Source organism: Sceloporus occidentalis, unplaced genomic scaffold, assembly GCF_023333645.1.
Source record: "Sceloporus occidentalis isolate IW3139 unplaced genomic scaffold, rSceOcc1.0.p SCAF_205, whole genome shotgun sequence".
NCBI lineage: Eukaryota > Metazoa > Chordata > Lepidosauria > Squamata > Phrynosomatidae > Sceloporus > Sceloporus occidentalis.
Genome location: NW_028317185.1, coordinates 1,171,053 through 1,196,091, shown reverse-complemented (window position 1 = coordinate 1,196,091; position 25,039 = coordinate 1,171,053). Strand labels below are relative to the sequence as shown.

Genomic DNA, 25,039 nt, shown 5'->3' with positions numbered 1-25,039 from the left:
TGCACAGCGGAAGTAGCGCGACTGTCACTTTCAACAAACTTTAATCAGAGTGACAGGATGGAACTTTTTTTCAATGAACTTTATTGAAAGCAAACTTGCTCTAGAAAACATACACACATCAATAGGGTACATCGAGGTGACACACAATAACGTGTGCGAGTCTGGTGTGTGTGTATATATATATATATACACACATATATATATACACATACATATATTTACACATATACATAGCAAGGACTGACTGACAGCAGGACTCATGTGCCTACAGCTCAATATATACATACAAAGATTTCCCAGACCTTGTAATGTGGTCACCCCACAAAATCAGAGGCACTTTAAACAAATTTTGCCAATTTCGTCAATGCCCGAAAACGAGGGACCCCAACGAAAAACGAAAAGGAAGTACAGAGCTCTTCACTTCTATCGACCTTCTCTTCCTTCTTCTGTCTTCGTCCGCTTCTTCCCGTGTCTTCTTTCTTCCCCGTGAACCTGGCCTTCCTCGCGCAAAGGGGTGGAGCCTCCTGGCACACCGATTGGAGGAACAGGCGTGAGGGCATGCCCGGAGGCTCTGCCCCGTTGCGGAATGAACCAACAACTCGAAAAATGAATCCTTTTTGCCCCATTTTCACAGGTGTGATAAGAAGTATAGTGTCTTGTGCCACCAACCTTTGTGTCTTCTTGTCTTATTGGACCTGCGCTGTGGTTTCACTGTTCGTTCAGTCCGCACTCACCCATCCAGCTCCAAATCTCACATTTGGGGTGTTTGCGTTTTAATGGATCTGTAGAAATCCAGTGGATGTTAGTGAGGTGGGGAAAAAAAAACTATCCTATCAACACTACACTTTTTAAACAAAACTCAGTAATAGTATGAAGTTATATAATAAAACACAAACGCTTTTGTAAATTAAATTTAATAACATGTGACCTTTTCTTTCCAACATCGGCTCAACCAAAACAATTAATAATCAATTAACGATACATCATTCAGAAGCCACAAATATTATTTACAAATAAATATTTCTTTCTCCTTCTTGCACAGAAATATTGTTTGGTGGGCATATCAAGCACTTTCTACATTTGGTGTTATCAAGAAAATTTAACAAATGAAGAAATACCTCATTTCAGTACATTTTGTTGAAAGTAGTGATTGAGCCCAAAAGCCTTAAACAAAAAAATTGGTACCCACTAAAAGATGAGTTCTATTACACTTTGACAAGTTACCTTCCTCCGTAAGCCTTCATTCTCCTCTTGAAAAAAATACTTAACTGCTATAGCGTAAAACTACCATGTTTTATTAACATTTTCCATATATTTTTTTTTATATATATTTTCTGTCTCCGAGCATGAAATCTCCGCAATGTACCTGGCCAAATCTCCAAACTCATGCTTTTGTTGTATCTATTAATCACCTGTAACCTATTCAGATATTTGTAGAACAGTTAATCTATACATATATAGTTTATATATATATACACACATAAGGTGGCAGTTCCACACCAAGGTGACAACTGTGATTATCTTGATGGTGCCACATAGTGCTGCTGGCAGGGCCGCCTTAATTGTGTGTTTGATGTGTAAAGATCTGCGCCTGACCCACTATGGGGTTAATCTAAAGAGAACCATCAACCCAATTGGTTAGGGACTACTTCAAAATGTGGACAGTCTTTGAGGTTCCAGGTACTGTGTCCTACACGCCACTGCAGGTTGGTGGGCATACGTCCTACAAGCCCCACCTGCAGGAGTCCAGCCACTTCTAGGACAGGTACGAGTTACTGCTCCATTCTCTGGCGCAACGGCCCGCTCTCCTCCTCTTCTTCCTCTTGCTCCTTTTTATTCTCTTTTGCTGCGGGGTCCACGAGCTCATGGGGTCCTGAGTTTAGACGGAAGAGAACAGGAACTTGGGCCAGGATAGGGTTGGTCTCCTGTAGCCCTCGTATCCAACTGCCCAGTGTCCTCTCATCTCCGGAATTTGTCATGCACATCGCAAAGACAGAACCTTCCTCCACTGCGGACAGGGAACGAATCATTACATCATTAATCAATCATTACAATCATACTCTAAGGGGAACTGTATATATATATATATATATATATATATATATATATATATATATATATATATATATATATATATATATGGTATTTAAAATATATATATATATAAAATATATATATATTTTATACTAGGGGAATGTCCTCCTTTCTTCATTATGAGTATCACATAAAAAATACATTTTCAAACATTTTGTGTATTTCTTTATATAAAACAGTTCTATTTTTGCATAATTTAATGTTTTTAGGCAGCTGCATACCAGCCATTTGTATGTGTCTGTTATCCGAGTCCAATGTACGAGAAACTCCCTGGGTAAACAATAGAATAGCTCAGTCTTAATCACCCATATGGACAATCAGATTAATGAAGGTCTATGGAGGAAAGGACTTCCTTAGCACTGCCATAAAGCATCGGCTCAGTGTGGTGTTTGAGCCGTGAAAGTCACCCAAAATATCACCACTGACGGCGGCCTGCAGGTCTGCAGATAAAGGGAGTTTATTGGAATAAAATGTGATAAAAGCTCATTTAATGCGAACCTTATTTACTTTTATGGATTTTAGGCTTAAAAATATTTGTTTTTCCATGAGACTTTCCCTTTAACATTATTAAACCAAAGTTCTCACTGGCCCTCCCCCACTGATAATGATTACTCTCCAGCACCTTTATCTAATCTCAGTGTACACTTGGAGCTTTTCAAGAATTTCCCAATTTGTTATCGTTCCCTCGTATTACCCAGAAAACGCCTGGCTAGCAGATTTCTGTCTGTACTTTGCCTCAGTTAGTCAATAAAGCGCATTATATCAAGCAAGCCCCGTCATATTCCAGGCTGCAGTACAACGAAAACAATCCGAACGAGCATGAAAAGGTCTCTAAAACCAAGCCAAGTCTGCACAATGCTCGTTTTTGTCTACAATGAAAGCTTGGAACCCTTGCCAGGTTGCCCACATCAGAGGCATGCAGTCTGTTTGTTAGTAAAGTCCCTCACCTTCATCCACATCAAAAGTGTCGTCATCACCAAGATCTCGGTCCAGGTCCAGGTCTAGACTTAAGGGGTAGTAAAGGCTCCTCTCGGGATCCACCTCCTCCTGGAACAAGAACAGGAGCATTGCTTTAATAACGAGGGTATCGCCACCTACTCCGCACCCCGGAACGGGCAGCCGTGCCGCAGCGCTCACCTCCTTGGTTTTGTTTGAAGGTTCAGCACGCAGCACGTAATAATACACGCAGGTTTTCCTCAGCCACAGGGGATGGGGACCCTCGACCATGACAGGCACACCGGGGTCATGTTCTGCCAGGAGGGAGACCTGGTCAGGAGACTGGATTCCTGCATCAATAACACAAGCGCCGGGATTCAGACAGAAGGCACAGATAGTCTCGGGAATCCCACAAGAGATAAAAACCCATCTAGTCTGCTCATGTAAACCGCTTAAACATTATTGGCGTTAACGACCATTACTGCTGGAAAGCTAATCCATGTACCCACCACACTTTATATAAAATAGTATTTCTGAATGTTTAGGTACCACCTAGAGGGATGGATATTCTTCTAAAGGACTGTAAGCTTGCAAGAGCAGGACCTTCCTTTCCTTCTGTATGTCTTAACACACGCTATTCTTATTGTCTGTATATTGTCATTTTAATGTTACTTCTTGCAGTTGTTTTACGGTTGTATTCTCTTCATGAATAAGAAAGGTACTCTGCATTACAGAGTGCAGGAAACAAACAGGAAACAATCGGTCTGAGCTCATCCCACAATGCTGCTTGATATTGGTGGGATTATTACCCCAACCCTCATACCAACGAGGTGCGTGTTATCCAGCGCTGCGCCATCCTCACACTTCTCTGCAGAGGGCATCTGAACAAAGAACAATAAAGGATCATTAGCTCTCACACTAGGACAAGGCGAGACAGACAACGAAATGACGCGAGCGGCCCTCACCTGATATACGGTGACACGGGCACCTCTGTCCGCCGCTATGCGCTTCAGACACACCTTAGACAGTTCTATCGGGTCAGCTAACGTTGCAGGGACTACTGGGAATGGGTTGGTGTGTTTAAACCGGGGGAACCAGTACATTAACCTTTGGTATTTTCGGATAGGATGGCTGCGGTCGCCGAATATCTGCAGCAGTAGGAAACGTGTCTGGCTGTTGGGGGTGATACCTGGAGCCAGGAAAAACGGTTTGTCAGTGCCTACCATGCGCAATGGATTGAACTCACACTGAATACACGCGGAAATACATCCTACACTTACCATAAGACCTTAAACGAATAAAACCTAACACCATATTTGTATGTTTTTTTGCTACATTGATAGATCCTGTTAGCATAGTCTCTTTACTAATCCCCAAAACCCATAGGTAAGAGCCACGGCCTTTATTTATTTTTTATACATCACCATTGAATGGGTCCCCCAAACTTCTTTGTAGATATTAAGGGATCCTCATATTCAAAGCTGGGCCGACTTCATTATTGTCTCCATTCCTAGATCACCTTTATGTATTATTTTGTACATTAACCATGATAATGCTGTTGTCATGGTAAGTCAGTAATATACTAAAAATCTGAAAGCCCCCCCCCCCTTTCATGTGCCACCATGCATGGAGTGAACTTCGGGGCTCGTAACGGTAAACATTACCGTAGTTTTCCATCTGCTCCAGAACTCTGATCGCGCACTCCTGCTGCCGTGGGTAGTGGTTAAACATGCGCTGGATGTAATTCTGCGGAATGAACACCTCCTTGGGGAACACATCGAGCAGCTTGTTGTAAACCTCCAGATCTTTCTGCACCCCAAACTCCGGCATCCATCTAAGAGCTGCCTCGATCATCTCTATGTGACCTCTGCGCCTCACGTCCCGGTTACAGAACAGTTTGAGCACTTGGACGAAAGACTCCTTGTTCCTTTGTTCTCGGTCAAACACATCTTCGTATGGAGTTATAGATGTTTGCGAGGAGATCTGCGGAGGGCCAGCGGGGGGGGCGTCTATGGAGAGACCTGCACGCCTAGGACAAACAAGGCAATCATGTAAAAAAAAAATAAAAAAAAAAATGGCAGTTTCGTAATGATGTCAGAACTTAGAATGTCTGTAACTTATATCAAGACCCTTTCCATCCTGTTAATAAAAGTGTAACTGCAGAGACACGAGGCGTACATGAATCAAGGTCATACAGGTTAACAACATACCGGCCCCATGTGGACAGAGTACATCCCTAACATCGCTGCACCCTTCAGCTATGAGATCTTCACTACAATCAAAGCATCCTCGTCCAGGCTGTCCCTCTCCGCGTAGCGGTATCTCTTAATGTGGATTAATATTATTATATAATAATATTATTGTAATAATAGTGCTAAGCGATTAACTGGCGCTCCATTGATAGCGGTTAATAATAAGAAGAAATAAGACATCCAAGACAAGCGCACCATATGGAATTCTGTAAAATTGAAAGAATTCCTTTGTTTCAGATGATGCATGCGGTTTATAATCTGTGTTTTTTTAAATATAAAACACATATAATAATATGATATGCAGTATGTATATCTCACCTGAGCTTTGAAAGGTTCTGTGCCCGGCAGCCATCGTTCCCTCGGACACAGCTGGCGAGCTCGGATCAGACAGCGCAGGCTCTTCATCCTCACAGATCGGGATCTTGGGATCTACGCAGATCTACGCACCTGCGCAAACATACGAACATATCTGACTACATGCCCCGGAGGCACTAGCCTGACAGCCTTTCACAACGCAGAACATTACACGGACAGAATAAAGGCGAGCCATACGCTACCACGAGCCGGAACGTATAAAGGAGATTATAACACATAGAGGCGTCTATATAAACAAGACGTTATATTCCACCGATAACGCAGGTTAACAGAACGCTTCGGTGTGCTATGAGATGGGGTCACTAGAATAAGGCTTTTTAGTTTATACGCTAAACGGGAGGTTAAGGGTTTGTTGCAGCGAGAAAAAAATATATGGCTCTTTAACCAATTAACATAGAAACCTAGACTCTGCCGGCAGATCAGACCGGTTTGGCCGTCTAGTCGCCCTTTTTCCTGCTGTAATCAGTCGTTGGTCTCAGGGGGCATATACCTATCCCATGCATGTTTAAGTACCACTTCTGCTGGGAGGCACTTCCACTTATCTACCAGCTCCCCCCCCTCAGTAAAGTAAGAACTCATCATGTGACTAGTCTGACGGCACCATCAGCAATGATTACCCGCTCTACAGCACTGCAGAACATATATATATATATATAGACCTTGTGTAATACTTTGTTACATGATGTAGACACACATTAAACGTGCAAATTAGTTTAAAATGCCGTAACAGTCCCAGCTAGAGATTTAAATAGTTTGGGTTTTTTTGTGGACATAGCTTTATTGTCCATTTATCACACTACATATCTGTTATAGATCAGCAAATTATTAGCATGAAAAACAGAAGAATGGAGACAATGAAATCCAAAGCAATACAGGACAGGGGTGACTGCATATAAGGTGACCCGGAGTAATGGCTGAGAATGGGTCTTACAGGGTAACCGGGATGTATATTAAATATATCCGCGTATATATACGACGCGGAACGCGCAAAACTTCAATTTCTGTAAATTAAAGGACGTATTTAGACAAAACACAGAGCACATGTACCTAAGAGGGTCAGTGTCATTATAACTCTCCGGGCGCCGCCATCTTGGCGATGGATACGGCCCCTCCGAGTGATGTCATTTCCGGACGGCAAATGCCAACCAGCAAAGCTTTATCAGCTGAGGAACTACAACTCCCATAGGCCGCCGCCATGCTTTGGCTGATAGAGCATCATGGGTGTTGTAGTTCAGCGAGTGGAGAAACCTCAGAAGCCCAACTCCTGTTTATATCACCTAAACCTCCATATTCTCTCTTTATAAGCCTATATACAACTTCTTGTAATAAATGTCTGTCTGCAACGCCCACCACACTGAGCCAATACCAAAGAGTGCAATCTTTACAAGAAGGGGTATGTGGATTATATATATATATATATATATATATATAATTGTATTTATTAATATAGTGCCAACGGTTTACGCAGCACTTCTTATGTACATCATTATTCTAGGGAATACTTAGTGTAGGGTTCCTGTCGCTCATATCTTGCAATGAGGGTTGTGGGCATGATGGGAATTGTAGTCCAGTGCATCTAAAACGTATAGCCGTCTGGGTGTGTTTACCCCCCTTTACTCTCGTCTCCCCAGCCCCCCCGTCACAGGGTGCGCACGCGTTTGCGGCGTTATATTTTTAAGCTGGCACTTCACCCGGTGTTATTCCAAAGTCCGTCAGGCAGGTTCGGCTCTGCCCCGACAGACCTGCTCGGCAGCTTTGCCCGGAAGCATGCGCCTCCGCCCTGCGAGACTCCATACCTGGTCCAGGGTTGCATGAGCCGCATGCGCCTCCGCCCTGCGAGACTCCATACCTGGTCCAGGGTTGCATGAGCCGCATGCGCAGTTGCTCAGCCGCGTTGTATAGAATCACACAGGTCACGGTTGCATATTAGAATGTTAGCTCTTCAGTGCCAGTTTCCCTTCTCACGATGGTTCTTCGTTTCATTGTTGTACCCGTAGCTTCGAGGACTGGAATGCGGACCCTTGCTGGGGTTAATTCACCGAAGAGAGAGTTGTCTTCCCGCTGCCTGAATTAATTATACATTAAAAAGAACTTCCACGTCCAAATATTACTCCTCCACCCGCCGTCCCTCTCCATCAGATACAATCCTGTTATCACTTTTATTGCTACATGTGGTGGGGGTATTAGATCGTAAGCTCTACAGGCCAGAATCCATTTATTTCAATAATCCCTCTCATTATTTTGTTATCACTGCTAATCAATGCTCTCCCCGTACCCTGTATTAGCTCCATATCCGCACATGTGATAAGTTCTACGTGGCAGAGTTCTTTCCGGATTTTTTGGGGCAGAATGTAAGCTCTTTTAGAATTTCCATCCCTCCAGCTGATGTATTGTCCATTTTGCTCGATGACGTTCTCTGTATAAAGGCAGGTTTGGAAGACCATTTAAACGTTAAGCTGGTTTTGGAAAACACCACAAGCCTTTCCACTCGCTCCCGGCTCAGCCGCGTAATCTCAGAACAAACCCTTCATTCTGGAAAAGGAATTATGATGTAAAACCCTTACATAAAAATAATGGATTTAACCATTTAAATGATTTTTTTAACCCATAGTACAACAGAAAATTCTCTCTTCTAGAAAATATATGAAGATGCAGCTTGGACGTGATACAGGCAAGTCATTCCGCCATTACGTTAGGTGGATACCGGATCTACCACGAAAGGGAGAGTTGTGGTTTCTGCTCCCTCGCTTCACTTTTCATCTTGAAGAACCAACACTGCTAGGTTCCTCAAGATAGAAGAGCTAAGCTGGCCCTGTATAATGTATTATTCAATAGATGACAAGACCGAAAAAAATATCACTGATTTAACTATACAGTAGAAAGGGCCAGCCGAGCTTTTACCGCGGCAGAAGCTCACTGGGAATGGACCTTCATAATGTGATGTCAATGACCTCTATGCCTTGGTCTCCTTGGGTTGAACCCCGGACACAGAATGTTCATAGAATGGTGGAAACCTTCTGTGTTAATCTCACCCTACGGGAGGGGGGGGAATCACAGTGCTTGAATCCTTAAATGACCGGTAATGTTCTAGATCCTGTTGGCACCCTCCCCCAGACATAATTCCAAGTCTTTAAAGAAGTCATTAACTCGCCCTCACCCTCACCTAGCACGGCTCTGGGAGGAAAGAGCTGAGCTGACTTTCCAGGTAGGAGTGTTCTGACCGACCCGTCCTTCTACTTCTTAGAGGGTTAGGATCCAAGCTGACCAAACAGGTCCCGTTAAGAAACGCTGAGCAGCAAATGCCAAGAGTGCTAATTAATCACTGCTTCCAAATCTCTGATCAGTTACGAGTCATTGCAGACATTGTTTCTCCGTGAGACGGCATTCCAAACATTGACTCTTAATTCATAAACATTCCAAACACTGACTCTTAATTCATAAACATTCCAAACCCTGACTCTTAATTCATAAACATTCCAAACCCTGACTCTTAATTCATAAACATTCCAAACCCTGACTCTTAATTCATAACCATTCCAAGTCTCTTAATTGCCGAACGTTCTAGGCTCTGATTTAGATAAGTGGGACGCTCTAATACTGAGGCTTCCAAATCCGGAACCTCCTAGTGCGTGCCATCCAACCATCGTTTTCAGTTTCTTCTCAGTCAAGCTCATTTGTTAGGATATAGTTGGACGTAACAAGTTCTGGAGCAACTCTAGGAGATAATGGAGATGCTCTAAGAATACAGGACATCATAGCCCTAACTGAGACCACATCTACCAAGAACGGCTTTTATTGCAACAATTTTTGCAACTAAAAGGTCATTGAAGCGCGTTTAAAGATACAGAGATGCTGGCACCGGCATTTACAATGAATTAATCAGGACTCATCATTTTCCCCGTGTCTCTGTGTCCTCTGCACCTTAAAGAGAAATCCACACCGTAGTTTGTTTTATGAATAATATCAATGAAGAGAAATCTTCCAAAAATGTTGAGAGTTGGGTATAAGCATTGATAGAATGTTTTAAAAAAACTCCTGATAACAAAGACCCCAATCTGGGCCAAGTGACTATAGTCTGAGTCGTCAATAGCAACCATAAAAATTGTTAAAGATTGGGTAACCACACTAGCCATTTTTCTCAGGACACATCTACATTTCATATATTGCTGATCTGCACATATAATTTATTTGGTATATTTTATTTTAATTTTATTTGGTAGATTTTATTTTAATTTTATTTTGTACGTATTTTTGTAATTTAATTTGATACGTTTTTATTTTTATTTTTGCCTTTATATAAGGCAAGGACATCAATGTAATAGAGATAATTCTACCGTATTTCTTAATGTTCTTCACCTGTTTACATTGTATATATTGTGTGTTTTTGTTTATAATTGTTGTAACATGAATGGAAAATATATGTGTAAAAATAAAGAATGGATAAAAAGAACCTTCATTTAAAAGATCCGTAACTTAATATAAATCTTCTACATATTCTCCATATGCGGTATTTATTGACTAAAGCTTATTCTAGTGCAATGTGATAAAAGTGGTCTTATTACTATAGCAACCGGATATTCTGTTTGCTATAAGTCCATTTATAGTTTGTAATGTTACGATTGTAATTAATAACAATGATAACAATACTGATGATGATAATAATAATAATACTCATGATGATGATGATGATAATAATAATACTGATGATGATGATAATAATAATAAATCATACATTATGGATATTATTCTGTTATAGTGTTTATAAAGAACAGAAAGTAAATGGAAGAGAATCCAGAAACAAGACACTTTGGGCAGCGATACCGGCAGCGGTCCGGTCAGAGTTATTCCCGATTCAGTGTTTGCTGACACGTATGTTGAGCGATTGCATGACCCCGTGGGAGATCGCGGTGACCGCCAGTCACAGGGATGTAGTGGGTCAGGGGGCATTTCAGGGCATTAGATTGGCAGGAAAAGAGAGAAGAGGAAGTGAGAGGAAAGAAGGCGATCGGACGGCCCGCAACATCCACGCGCTGATACATTTTGTGTATATTTAACCAAAACCGGCGTTTGCGCCAGATGTGCGGGGAACGTCTCCCCCAGATGTTTTCAGGGTGTTTTGTACCAAAACGGTAAAATCTTATAGGGATATTTCTTGTTCACTCAAAAAGATGAAACCTTTGTTTTTTAAGGGCCACCAGAGGGGGCTGAAAAAATGGGGGGTCAGGGTGGCACTTGCCGCCTGGGCTGATCTGATTTTTAAAACAATTGGGCGACATCCTTAGACAATTTTTTGCGTTTCACATGCAGTTTCCCATATGGCCACCTAGGTGTCATATTAAAAGGTATTTTAGCCAGCATTAACTACTTGACTGGATCCTTTCTATGCTCCATGCCTGGGCTTTTTACGCAGACCCTTTCTGTAGATGTGGACAGGACTGGTCCGTGCACATCGAGTGTGCCGTCTGCCGAAAGTGTTCTGCTTTCCGCACACACGGGACCCCCCAGTGATGTTTGGAGCTGACTGCAAGTATATCACATGCTGAGGCATTTCCTGCAGGGCAAACAGAAGGGGTGGGGAAAGGGGCAAATGCATATGGGGGGGTGGATTCTGCAAGGGGCATGACTAAAAATAACCTCATCACTATACCCATTGTACAGCGCCGTGGAATGCGATGGCGCTATATAAAACAATAATAATATCCATTAAAGTACATATGATGGCTGAACTGTCCCTTTAATAGGACTTTTGGGAGGAGGAAGTGTTAAGCTGGAGCTCAGGCTGCGTGTGATGTGAATGGGAGCTCTTTAGTACATCTGCAGCTAACATAATGAAGGAACTGGCAGGCTTTAGTTGGCCGGACAGAACTCTAAAGCAGATCTATACTGATAAATGGCAGGTGATATAGAGATATAACGGATTGTTTATGTGGCCGTGTTTACACCGCACCGTGACCCGCACACGAAGATTTCGCAATCCGGAATCCGCAGACTGAAATCCCATCCACCACTTTTATAATTTCAGACAACCAGGACGTGGGCGGGGATAACGTGACAGGAGGGCGTGGTTGTAGCCAGAGTGGGCGTTGTTAAATCGCAGGGAAGGGATTTTTGCATTGAGTGGGCGAGCCTGAGGCGGGGCTGAACCCAAACTGGAGGCGGGGCTACATGTGTTGACGTGTTTGGTGAGTGCAGGGGCTCGGGAGCAGGAATTACCCCCTGTGCTGTGGGGCAGTTAGGAGGGGATGGAGCGTCGCCCAGCCTGCCTGCTCTGGACTCGCAGCGCTGCATGGGGTAAGATCAGAGCTTTGTACCCCCTTCTTACCCTGCAGTTCACCCCACAGGGTTACAGAGACCAGCGAGTGAGAGATCGGACCCCATCTGTTGCATTGTATGTAAGGGATGAGTATCAGTGTGTGATGTGTGCTCTGAGCACCTATATTATAGCATGTCATCGTGTCTTATGAACATGTGTTAACATGTATGTGCAAACACACAGGGACTGCCTGGTGCTGGGAATTCACTTCCATTAGTTCTTTGTTGGTAGAGTCACATGATTTACTCACACTCTTTATCTAAATATAACTTATATTTACATTTTCAACACCGGCAATATGTATTATATACAGTTATATTAGCTATAGTGCGTAAATATAATATATCGAAGTTATGTTACAGTTACCAGTACTGTAGACAGCTGGTTTATTGTAACAGGAGCCGGGTTACCGTTAAAATGTTACAGAGGTAATAAGGCACTCAGGAGCCGGGTTACTGTAATAAGATGTTACAGGGGTAATAAGGCACTCAGGGGCCGGGTTACTGTAATAAGATGTTACTGGGGTAATAAGGCACTCAGGGGCCAGGTTACTGTAATAAGATGTTACAGGGGTAATAAGGCACTCAGGGGCCGGGTTACTGTAATAAGATGTTACAGGGTTAATAAGGCACTCAGGGTCCGGGTTACTGTAATAAGATGTTACAGGGGTAATAAGGCACTCAGGGGCCGGGTTACTGTAATAAGATGTTACAGGGGTAATAAGGCACTCAGGAGCCGGGTTACTGTAATAAGATGTTACAGGGGTAATAAGGCACTCAGGAGCCGGGTTACTGTAATAAGATGTTACAGGGGTAATAAGGCACCCGGGGGCCGGGTTACTGTAATAAGATGTTACAAGGGTAATAAGGTACTCAGGGGCCGGGTTACTGTAATAAGATGTTACAGGGGTAATAAGGCACTCAGGAGCCGGGGTGCTGTAATAAGATGTTACAGGGGTAATAAGGCACTCAGGGGCCGAGTTACTGTAATAAGATGTTACAGGGGTAATAAGGCACTCAGGAGCCGGGGTGCTGTAATAAGATGTTACAGGGGTAATAATTGAATCTATGTGTCCGTAACCTGGAGTGGTTATACCCGTACAGAGGTTACAGGAGATAGCAGGATGAAAGATTAATGATCCAGCAGCTCAAAGTACAGACGTGTTGAATAAGGTCGCAGTACAGTGAGTACGTTTCATGCTATGTGACATGTATGTTGTCTGCATGGTTCTGTTTACATGGAACAAGCACCGTACGGCAAACATTCCTGGCCTTCGGGGGAATTAAAGTCTCGTTCACACCTGAGATGTGAGCCCATCTCATAGCCAATCCTGTAACTCCCATCACTCTGACCAATACAGTTCTAATTCCCTCCTCCACTTGTTAAACCCGCCAGTAATTTCAGCTGAAAGAGCCAAAAATCTACAATTAACAATAATCAGACTTAACTTATGTAAAGATTAAAGGGACATCTTAATAGCCCAGGGAGCACTTTGAGTCCTTTCTGAGTATGTAAGTCCTACTAAACCTATTTGAGGGAGAAGCTGCAGCTCCCCTACTCCAACATTATCTTGCCGTTGCTTGAAGCAGCCAATCAGTGTCAGGAAAGCATTCCTTTTGCATCAATGGGAGTGCTTTTCACACACGTGAATTATGTGACCCCCGGTAGTGTGTGTGTGTGGGGGGGGGGGAGTTTGTGTGTGCTATACTATAGTGTTAGTCTGTGTATATGTTTAGGGTTAGAGTATGTTAGTGTATGTTATTGGATAGTATGTAAGCATATGGTGTTAGCATGTGGGTGTAACTGTATGGTGCTAGCGTGTATGTCAGCATATAGTGATGAGTGTAAGCATGAGCGAATGGTGTTAGCATGCGTGTGCATGCGCATATGTGTTAGTGTTTGTGTATGTGTTACTGTACGGTGTGTAAATGTATATTAGTGTAGAATGACTGCATTTGTGTTTGGTGTTAGTGTGTGAGCGGGTGTCAGCATATGGTGTTGGGGTGTCAAAAGCTAGGGTCAGTGGTGCTTGGGAGAGGGAGAGGAGGTGATATATTCAGGAATATTACATGTACAATAGGGGGGGCAGCGGGAGTTTAGGGAGATAAAATGGTTTAAGAGAACTGGCCAGACATTGAGGTCGGCTACAGACTATATCAGGGATGGGCCGCACCTCAGTGATGAGGGGGCCGCGGTACTGGAGGGGAAGATGGTGAGCGGGATGGAGGAGATGGGTGGGGAGGGTGAAGATAGCATTAAAGATGGATGGTGTAGGTTCAGGGCTTAGCTTTGGGGCGTTTGGAAAGGAATGGAGGGGGTCAGTAAGGAAGATGAAGGTGAGGGACCCCAGTTACCAAAGAGAAATAGGGTGACATAAAAAACACCCTTAGTAATTCAAAGGCCTTAGAAGTGTCCTGGCAAAACCTTTGGCGCTCTTATTGAACCGGTTGTCAGGAGCACTTCATAAAAAAAGGTAGCAGGGAGGACTCGGCTAACTACAGACCAGTAAGTCTCACACCGGTAGCTGGCAGTGGTTTGAATAATGGAGTCTGTAACAAGCGGGGTATTTATATTGTAGGGGGCAGGAAATAAAATGACGTGGGGGCACGGGAAGGGTAATGAGGTAGAATGAGAGAGAGAGAGAATGTCCATGCTAACTGGATAATTCTATTGGTTGCTATGGTGACAGCATCTGAATCACTTTTTTTTTAATGTGATCTCCATGGTTGAGGATAGTGATGATTTAGGTGGTTGAATGGGTTAATAGTGTGTGATCATATCAAACAGAAGTGGGGTTATTTTTGAGTGCAAGCTCTGCTGCCAGGAATCTGTCAGCCTTTTAACTTTCGATGTTGCCTTTTTTTTTTTTTTACAGAAGCTCGCCATTGTGTTACCGGTGCGGTTGGGAACTGCGGCCTGCTCACCCAAACAATATTTCATATTCCAGTATAAACGCAGAGTATCTGCAGAGCATCGCAGCCGTGTTCTCAAAATAATTGGAGATCTCCAGGAAATCTGTTATTACGAGTTCTAGCCGGAACCCTGCAGAATATCACATCTTACTGTACTGTCTGTAAGTGATTTGCAGAGCAACACTACTCCCTGTCAACAATGTGAGACCAGCAGAGCATCACAACTTTTCATCTTTAAGAGCCATAGATCTTAAAGGCCTGCAGAACATTTAATCGATAGCTTATTCCTTCACCTTCGTTGCAGACATTGATCTCCGGACGTGCTGCAGCGCATTGCATCCTCGCATTACGTCTCTGAAACTTGCAGAACATTTCGTCTTCCTCGTTATCAGCCAGATACCTCCAGAGCATCAGCTCTACTTTGTTAAGAGAATAGTTCTGCAGACTATTGCATCACCGCTATTATTTGATAAAGATCTATAGACAATGCCTATTTCCATGGCACTTACTGAGGTGTCCTTAGGCGCTCTGAAGATGGAGGACAGCGTGCTTTTGAGTTACTGTGTGGCCTTCTGTAGTTTTGTTGGTTTTCAGATCCTCTTCTCTCTGGTCTCTCCCGAAATATCTGCCTCTCTGTCCACAACGTACCGAAACCTCAGCCGTGGCAAGCAGTGTGAGTGGGACTCCAGGTAATATCCAGGGTCTCCCCCTGAGTGCCTTATTACCCCTGTAACATCTTATTACAGTAACCCGGCCCCTGAGTGCCTTATTACCCCAGTAACATCTTATTACAGTAACCCGGCCCCTGAGTGCCTTATTACCCCAGTAACATCTTATTACAGTAACCCGGCCCCTGAGTGCCTTATTACCCCAGTAACATCTTATTACAGTAACCCGGCCCCTGAGTGCCTTATTACCTGTAATCCTGTATGTGAGTAAAGTATTGCACCCGTAACAAGTCTGTTTTTGACAGGTGCGTCTCCACAGTCCACGCATTAATAGTGGGGTCTTTCTGCCTGTACATTTTGGCGTTTGATGAAGCTGTGAACTCTGACCCCATATGGTAAGTATCTGAAGTATCTGCTGGATGGTTTTATGAATAATTCTCTCTGCGTTACAAAGCTGTCCGGGCTCGGCCTTCACGCGCGGCTCTGCAGCCTCCTGTATTCCTCTATCTGTAAATGATAACATTTTGGGGTTTGGCGCCGTCTCTGCTATTTAAAGAGCTTGGCATTAAATGTCACGTAGACATCTCCTCTGTCCAGCAGTGACCTTTCTGCATGTCCTCTCCACTGCAGTGTCCTCCATAAGCACTCTCTTGCTTGCACACATCGCTTTCCTTATGGAGCTGTCCCTTTAGCTGTCACCGCTTCTATAATCCATACCTCCCAACAGCACCAGTTTTCATGGGACAGTCTTTCAGACACTGTCTGGAGTAGCTGCCCCATTATCTCATTCTTGCAGGCAGTGGGGTGCGGTTGGGGAGATCCTCTGACCTCCTCTGACCAGCCCAATGAGTTGAAAAATCAACGGAAGCCTGGACACCGGAAATGTTGGGGGCATAAAATAATCACTATACACAACTAGCTGTCACTGCTCCTCCAATCTGCAGCTTTCTGCTCTAGTGATCCCACAAATAGTTCTTTATCTGATCTCGTACAAAGCCTCTCTTATGCCGGATATAATAATGTCCTTTGTCACATGAAGTGTATAAATCTGCCCACTCCTCCCCTGTCACAACTCATGTCTTACGACTTAACTCATACCCTGGCAGTAGGCAGCACACACTACAGCGCCGTACACTTAAACGATACCAAATGGTTATCTCCTGCCTTCCGAGCGCTTATCAGTTGTAGAACTCCTATCAGTCACAGCAGTGGACACCCCCGATAAACACCCAACCCAAACGAACTTACATTGGATTTGCAAATTTCAGACTGTGGGCCTAAAAACATTTTTCAAACATGCCACAGAAAGGAGCTCAGAAAAGTTCCAGTTGCGGAGTAAATGCAGCCTAATGTCCCTTTTTATGCAAGACATCCCCTGGTGGCGGTTTGTGGAACTGCAAGTAAAAACTGACGCGTGTCCAAAATCTTTGAATGAGATCAGCTGTGGGAGAGGAGAGGACTGATGCCTTCCCACCTGCCCTCTCTTTGGGGTCGGTAGGGGCAAAGGTTCGGTATAAAACCAGACCCAATCTTTAATAGGCAGCTGACAATTACCCCACTTCTGCGCAGCGATGGCTCAGCATGCATCTGCTGTGGACCCCTGCCAGCCAGGACCTTTGGTGTACCCATGCCCAATAAGAAAACCCAGTTCTTGAGTTTGGAAAGTGGTCTTATCGCCATAGCAACCATTGGTTACTAGTGTAAAGCAGGACTTTGCACCAGATTGACGTGTTAAGCGTAAGCCCTATTATATTATATCGGGCTGTATGATGAATCCAGAGCGTATCCGGATCAACGAGCTGCCATTTCTTCCTTCTTTTTCTTCTTCCTTAATGTTTATGTATTTAGGGGAAACTTTGACAGCGTTTATTTTTCGTTCCTTATTTCCCTTTCGATAATATCTTACGATGCGGGTAATCCGCTGTTCCAAAGTATGACTCAGCCGTGTATACGGCTTTGTGTACGCGGGATATATTAACCCCCTCCCGGTGACAGCTGACATATCATTTAAATGTACAAACAAAAAGAAAAGCCTTGGAGAGGATGAAGCATGCGAAACGCGTGTGACTGAGACAAACCTTTGATCTTTAAAGGGACAGAACGCTTTGTTTCAACTCAAATAAAAAAATGTAATCACCCCAAATACTTCGCAAGCTTTTCTGACCGTACATTCTAGAACCTTAGCCTGTCTGTGTTTGTTGCTCCAATTAAACCCACAAGGTTTCTTATTGCCCCTGACAGTTACCAACATGGGGTAATAGAGGAGATGAGGGCATATCTCCTCACCAGACATTAGCCTCCCAGTAAAATATGTTAATTGCGCAGGGATGGAATTAACCTAAATTTCTGCATTGGGCGTTGATTAAAATTGGAGGAGGAATTCGTATCATTAGACTTTATCTGACCAAACCCACCGCCTGTGGCTACGAGTCGGTACATAGTGATATATTTAATTTACAAAATGTTATTTAGAACTTTTGGGGCTGTAGTTCCCAACAAACATTCTGAGTTCCAAGAAGAGGAAGAAGGATTTAGGTTGTAAAGAGGGACTGCCCCTCTAAAACAGTGACGCTCAGGAAGTATGTTGTTAACTTTGCTGTTACTAATTTGCCCCTGGATCACATAATCCAGGGGTGTCCAAGCTGCGGCCCTCCGGCTGCTGCAGAACTACACCTCCCATAATGCTTTTTCAGCTAAGGGGCTGGAGGATGATGGGAGATGTAGTCCTGCAGCAGCTGGAGGGCCGCAGGTTGGACACCCCTGACATAATCTATGCCTCCAGTAGTAATAATTTTCGGTATGTTCAGTCCCAGAACCCCGCTGTGTATGTTGTGTTAATTAAAATACATTAAAACCTTCCTAGTGACAGACTGCAGCTGGCCCCAGGGCAAGTATGAGCCTCATGGGCTTCTTTAGTATTCATCGAACACCCAGAAAGACAAATTAAATTTTCTTCCACGGATAACTTGTGGCTTTTTACCCTTTGAAAAATGTAGAAAAATATGTCAGCCCAGAAACACGCTTGATTGCTGCTTTTGCCACCCCACTCACTGGCGCCCCCTTCCCACTTTAAAAAGATTCAAGCTATCCGCCTTCCTCTACCTCTTACTTGCCTCCCATCTTCTGTTTCATGCCCCATCCTCTTACGTTAAATAAATCCCTAACACATATGTTCTCGTTTTAGGGGGGACCCATTCCAGGTGAAACTGAATGTTGCCGTCACATGTGGATACCTTATTTATGGTAATACTGCTCGGCAATATAGATCGTGTATAGCGCTATAACGCTGCGGCACCATATAATTCAATAAATAATAATACAATATATATAAATGTGTGTGTGTGTGTATATAATGTGTGTGTGTGTATATAATGTGTGTGTGTGTAGTGGTTAGAACTAGCAACACGCATGGTAATTATTTTAAACCTGAATAAATAACAAGTAAAAAAGGTTTTGACTACAACAATAGCTATGCTTACATTTTTATAGATACTTATTGATGTTTTTTGTTTAAAGTATAGTAAACTTTGAAAAAGTAAAAGTTACCAAGTAAAATTGAGAAGTTTTTTTTGGTGCCTACTCATCACTCCACAAAATAACATCCCAGTACATACTGGGAAAACTTCTAATATATATATATATATATATATGCGGTACAATAAGAATTCTTTAAAAATATTATAAAATATATTTTAATAATTTAACAAAATGCAAATTGAGTGAATTGAAGAAAAATGTAAATCAAAGATTTGGTATGACTACCCTTTGCCCCCAAAACAGCATCGTTTCTTCTAGGTACACGTGCATAAAGTCAGGGATCTTGTAAGCATAATTGATTAAACATTTGTACCAAGCAGGTGCTAATGATCATCGATTTAATATGTAGGTTGAAACAAAATCATTAACAGAAACAGCTGTGTATGAGGGATAAAACTGGGGGGGGGGGGGGCATCCAAACTCGGTGACTAGGTGAGGTAATGCTGGAGACAGTTTAATGACAAAAGTCATACACCGAGACTGAGCACAGCAACAAGCCACAAGGTAGTTACGCTGCGACCGCACGGTCTTACTCAGGAATACATTTCAAGATGCGCTTTAGAAGAAGAAGCACAAGGAAAGGCGCGATGTTGAGGACTGTAGACGTAGTGGTCGGCCAAGGAAAATTAGTGCTGCAGACGAAGGCATTCAAGACTTCTCTTCACAATCAGAAGATGTCCAGCAGTGCCATCAGCCTAGCATTGGCAAGAAAAACCAGCGGTACCCTGGTACACCCATCTACTGCGTGTAGAAGTCTGGTCAAAGCAACCGGGGTGCAGAAGAATGGCGGCGGGCGCTCCGGACTGATGAGTCAAAGCTTGAACATTTGGCTGTAGCAGAAGGCATTTTGCTTTCCGAAGGGCTGGGGAGCGGTACGAAAACTACTGTTTGCAGGCAGCAGTGAAGCATGGCGGAGGTTCCTTGCAAGTTTGGGGCTACAGTTCTGCAAATGGAGCTGGGGCTTTGGTCAGAATTAATGGTCTCCTCAATGCGGAGAAGTACAGGCAGATACTTATCTTCAGTGTAAAGAAGAACAAGGAGTCCTGGAAGTGATGGTTTGGCCCCCACAGAGCCCTGGTCTCAACATCATTGAGTTTGTCTGGGATTACATGAAGAGAGAGAGGCAACTGAGGTACCTAAATCCACAGAAGAACCACGGTAAGTTCTCCAAGATGTCTGGAAAAACCTGCCGAGTTCCTTATAAACCGTGTGCAAGTTGTCCTAGAAGAATTGATGCTACTTTGAAGGCAAAGAGTGGTCACGCCAAATAGTAATTTTTCTTCTGTTTGCTCAATTTGCATAAAAACAATCTATTAAGCATGTTATTTTTGAACGCGTTCTTACTTTACAGCACCTGCCTAAAACTTTTGCACAGTACACATATATATTACAGGTATGCGAAGGGTATTATTCTATAACGTTATCTCGTTTTCTTAGAACTTCCCCTGGAAAATCCAGTATTGAAAAATCATTATTAAACGCTTTCCAAATAACCCCTCTCCTCCCGAACCTACATTATTATCCCTTTCTATTTTATTTTGTTAGTTTTATAATTGCCCTCATTGTGGGGACCTGCTGGTGCTCTATACATACAAAGTAATAATAATAATAATTAATAATAATAGAATTCTTTATATACATAACCATATACGGTTACATAACAGGAATAGGAAAGTAGGACCAATTACAATCTAAAGCTCCTAAATATATATTATATATATGTGTATATTAAGCTATATATGAGGACACCCCAGTTTCTTAAATCTCACACCCCGCTTATTATTTTAGACTTGCTGCTTCTGGCCCGTTTCTGGAAAGTTATGAGAGATCCGTATATAGTGTGTCACCACTTGGCGGTGCTCTACGCGTACGGATACGTGCTGGTAAGTCCGGACTGGCTTCGCGGTACTGTCTGGGACTTGCAGTTCTGATTTTTCCCCTGTTCTTTCTCTCCGTCTGTGTCTCATTCTCTTTTCCTTTGTATCTGTGGGTCCTTCCGCTGCATGATCTCTGCGGTGCACCCTGCAGTCCGACAGGGACAAGATCACCTCTTTCGTCCCTTATTTCTGATTATATAGCCATAAAGACCTCAGAGTATGGACTCTTCAGTCCAAGATGATCTCTCTTGTTGGGTCAATATAGCAAAAGATTCAAAATTAAAGTGGTTTCTTCTACAGGTCACCTTCTTCCAGGTAGACAGAAAAAAAAACTTTTTGGGTACAGTATTGTCCATATGAAAAAACTAAAGAGAGGAACCTTCGATCCAATGATAGGAATTCACAATGGTCCCTCTATCTTTATCTGTATTTTGCTGTATGAATATAAATCTAGGCAACATTTACGTATTCCACCTAGGAAGTCTCTGGATATAGTGCTATTGGTCCCAAACATGATAGAGCCTTTAGTCAATCTCTATATCTCTGTATTGGGCCGACGTGGATAATAATTTACGTAAGCTTTCATGACTTCGGAGATCTAAAGAAGAGACCTCTGAAGTCCCAAATACCTATGTAACTTTATACCTTTTTCTACGCTAGTCCAATAAAAGGTATCGACTAAAGACTCCATCCGCTCTGTATCTACAAAGCATTCTGAATCCTCTGGTTCTGATCTCCACGTTCAGTATCTGCAAAGTCTTATGGGCCAAATGATCCTCCCATCCGCAATATATTCCGTTCCTCCGCTGGTTCTCGAATTATAATGCAATGAGGTCCTTGTTGTGTGATATGCTGTTAGTAACCGTATTGATTAGCAGAATGTCCCGAACTCATACTAACGATCTATTCCTTCACAGAATCGTGGGGTTCTGCCATATTTTGCCAATTTCCGCCTGATTTCGGAGCTCTCAACACCGTTTGTAAACCAGAGGTGATTAGAACGTCGGCGTCACAACTCCACTTTTCTCTCTCTACTAGGACCTTCACTCCAACTTGTTGAGTGGGACATCAGGCGTCTCCAAGACTAGTTGGAGCCTTCAGAGTTAGACACAATGGAAGACCATTTGTTGTCGCTTCTTTTCTATCTCCAAACTCTTTGTAAATATATCGAGTTATCGTGTATAATGTAGTCTATCTCTCTTAAAGGCCTTTCCTATTCCCCATGCCGCCCCTCCAAATTGCCGTTATGTCTGAGAGGTTCTTAGTGACACAGGTAACGGTGATTCTTCTTCTTCACAGGTGGTTCTTTGACGTCACGGGGGTGCCGCGTTCCGCGTGGCCCGTCTTGGTGAACGGCTTCGCCATGGCTGCCGTGTTTTTCGTGGTACGGATCGCTGTGATTCCCAGCTATTATTCTCAAGTCTTTGCCACCTTTGGCACGGAGGGCTATATCAGGCTGGGCATTGGGCCGCAGGTGGCATGGATTGTGTCGTGCGTCATTCTGGACATCCTTAATGTCTTCTGGATGTACAAGATTGTACGTGGCTTTTACCGTGTTGTGAAAGCCAAGCCTGGGGGAAAGCCAAAGAGAAACCATGCCGACTGAAATGGAACGGACTTCTACAGCCATGTTTCCTTTTCATGGGGCCGGTCCGGAGCATTTAAAAAGAATGGCTCAGTTAGAACTTCTGTACTGTGGACAGACTACATTGTGAGGCTTAGTACCGCTTTATGGCAGGCAGTATCCGCCAATACCATTTGCCAAGGATAAGACCGCTAAAAGGATTAATGGACGTATTCTGAAGAAGCCCCTCCCACTCACGTAAGCTCCTCCCACAAGGCACCTTTTTAGCTCTGAGCCTTAATAAATATGTTTACATTAACTCAACCCCTTTTTACCATTTGCCTTAAAGAGACAGTTTAATGTCCCCTACAGACTCACTACCCTGTCGGTGCTCCGATAATCGTAGAGGGGTCTCGTCGGACCCCCTGGAACTCTTCCCCAAGTCAGTGAATCTGGAATGGAAAAATGTTAATTTGAAGGTTAATTTTAATAATTCAGATGAGAGGAGAACGAGGAGTTGAGAAAACATCACTGAATAGCGGAACACATTAAAATAATTGTTTGGTAAAAGTAAGAGAGCCACAAGTGCCTTGTTGTAATTCTCCATGTGTGGGGTACCGGGGGCCCCTATTTCTAAAAAAAAACAAACAAAAAACAACAACTTTCACTGTGATTCCTTGAATTCTATTTGTGGAATAAAATCTCTTCCTTTTACTCGGTTGTCATATCTGTATCGGTTTGGCGGTAACGAGGACTGACATCATGTTACCAGACTCCGCAATAAAACTTTTATTAGGTAAAATAATATATATTTAATGTCTGAGCTTGGATTGTTAAACTGACCCCAAATAACCAAATAACTTAGATTTGTTCTATAGACTTTGTGCTTTGAAATCTGGTAACATGTTCGGGATCCCCGCGCCAGCCTACTGTTCCAAACCGGCTTCGGATGGATTTTTGCTTCGGTTTTTATATCTTGTACAGTCTTTTATGAGTCCCTGGTGCTTTTGATTCCCATACTGGATTTATATTTTTCACGATTCCGCCAATATCTGAACTTGGCTGAACATTCCTGCGAATGTGAGAATACGTTTCCCTTCCTATTATCTGCCCCATCGCCTAATGCATGTGAATATTAAAGAGATCAGACCCATCCTGTCTGTCGTCGTCGGTCTAGCCTTAGATTCAGGAGCCATATGCCTATCTCTCACTGTATTAAACTCTACCACTTCTGCTGGGAGGCTGTTCTATTTACCCGCCACCCTCTCTGTAAAGTAAAAATGTTTTTGATGATGTTATTGCCTTAAAATTTACTTGTTTAAATTTTAAAACTATTACTTCCCATACCGGGAGTCGAACCCGGGCCGCCTGGGTGAAAACCAGGAATCCTAACCGCTAGACCATATGGGAATCCCTGTCGAGCCACAAGTCTGACTGGTAAGACTGATGTCATCGGTACAGAAACGACTGGGAACAAAAGTCCCACAGCCTGGATTTTTATGAAAATAATTGGTTAGATAAACTCTTTGGTGAGTAAAAGGAAAGTCAAGGGAATATATAGACTCTGTTGCCGAGGTGCAGTCCACGGCCCCCTCCATGGTCCTGTTTTCAAATTAACGGGAGCACTTTTTGCTCATGTGCAGGGGTCCCATTATACCCCTTGGTGTAAGTCACGGCTGGCTGGCTGGCTGGTGGTGAGTATTGTGCGAGTAACACCTCTACTACAAGCCAAGGAGCTGGGGTGCAGGGTAAGAAGCAAATGTATGGGATGGGGGAGTTCTGCTAACTCCTTCCAGATATTTGTAAGGGGGGGAGAAAATGATAATTTAAACGAGACGACCGGCTATCGTATACGTTATAACTGCATATCATGGCTGGAGCGTCCCTTAATTCATTCATGGAATCTTGGAGAATATCTGCCAGTAGGAAACATTGGAGGTTTCATGCGTTTCAAATTTAAAGCTAGTCTCGAAGAACCATGTCCTAGAGGTTTCTAAAGACATAATATTAGGTTCTGGAACTAGAATTTCCAGAACCTAATAAATCCATTTTCCAAAACGGGGAAGAATAGGTAGGGAGCTGCCCATAGGCAATGAAAACTGGATCTGCTGCCAAACATGCGACACCTAAGGTCATACTTAGCACACACATATAGACCTGCTGGAGCGTATGGACGCGACGCGTTCCGTAGGTGCGTTGGGTAAGGTTGTGGACCAACCCGGTCCTAAACACCCCCTTCCTAAAAACACCTGCCAGAACGTTGACCTATTCCCAAGGGCTGCCAGCGGAACCATTCATTCGTAACGCCTCACCATTGGCATAGCTGTCCGTAAACATTAGGTATTGGGACCAACGATTTCCTAACCCGGGCTAGCAGTTCTACCCGTTCATAAATTCCCCCTCGACCACCCAATCAATAACCTGTATATGTTTAGCCCAATTTCCCTTGACCCTGCGCAGGTGGCCTGCTGGCTGGAGATACCCCCGCTCTGTCCCTGCAGGGGGGCACAC

The 25,039-nt window shown here is 43.4% G+C and overlaps 2 protein-coding genes and 1 non-coding gene across 3 annotated transcripts; 1 reads left to right on the top strand and 2 right to left on the bottom strand.

The window, feature by feature from the left end:
• Nucleotides 1-1,772: 1,772 nt before the first annotated feature.
• On the bottom strand, nucleotides 1,773-5,687 carry LOC149277950 (evolutionarily conserved signaling intermediate in Toll pathway, mitochondrial-like). The gene is made up of 7 exons (XM_089502574.1): nucleotides 5,601-5,687; nucleotides 4,695-5,013; nucleotides 3,996-4,219; nucleotides 3,854-3,911; nucleotides 3,232-3,380; nucleotides 3,042-3,141; nucleotides 1,773-2,008 (listed from the first exon to the last, which is right to left on the bottom strand). Exons 1-7 carry the CDS (start codon nucleotides 5,685-5,687, stop codon nucleotides 1,773-1,775), a joined length of 1,173 nt encoding a protein of 390 aa, XP_089358700.1.
• A 9,729-nt stretch (nucleotides 5,688-15,416) lies between these two features.
• Nucleotides 15,417-22,570, top strand: LOC149277949 (TLC domain-containing protein 4). Its single transcript, XM_089502539.1, has 6 exons — nucleotides 15,417-15,571; nucleotides 15,856-15,945; nucleotides 18,735-18,793; nucleotides 20,876-20,970; nucleotides 21,882-21,955; nucleotides 22,264-22,570. Exons 1-6 carry the CDS (start codon nucleotides 15,417-15,419, stop codon nucleotides 22,568-22,570), a joined length of 780 nt encoding a protein of 259 aa, XP_089358665.1.
• A 1,296-nt stretch (nucleotides 22,571-23,866) lies between these two features.
• Nucleotides 23,867-23,938, bottom strand: TRNAE-UUC (transfer RNA glutamic acid (anticodon UUC)). Its single transcript has one exon. It is a non-coding gene; the product is annotated as a tRNA-Glu (tRNA).
• Between the last annotated feature and the right edge of the window lie 1,101 nt (nucleotides 23,939-25,039).

What these genes read in the sequence shown, in the direction of transcription:
- LOC149277950 (XM_089502574.1), bottom strand. Translation starts at nt 5,687, where the DNA reads ATGAAGAGCCTGCGCTGTCTGATCCGAGCTCGCCAGCTGTGTCCGAGG. An exon ending in GGATAACACGCACCTCGTTG is followed by an intron (nt 3,381 to 3,853) that starts GTATGAGGGTTG and finishes TTATTGATGCAG; the next exon opens with GAATCCAGTCTCCTGACCAG. An exon ending in CACTTTTGATGTGGATGAAG is followed by an intron (nt 2,009 to 3,041) that starts GTGAGGGACTTT and finishes CCCTGTCCGCAG; the next exon opens with TGGAGGAAGGTTCTGTCTTT.
- LOC149277949 (XM_089502539.1), top strand. Translation starts at nt 15,417, where the DNA reads ATGGAGGACAGCGTGCTTTTGAGTTACTGTGTGGCCTTCTGTAGTTTT. An exon ending in CAGTGTGAGTGGGACTCCAG is followed by an intron (nt 15,572 to 15,855) that starts GTAATATCCAGG and finishes TGTTTTTGACAG; the next exon opens with GTGCGTCTCCACAGTCCACG. An exon ending in ATGTGGATACCTTATTTATG is followed by an intron (nt 18,794 to 20,875) that starts GTAATACTGCTC and finishes TTATTATTTTAG; the next exon opens with ACTTGCTGCTTCTGGCCCGT.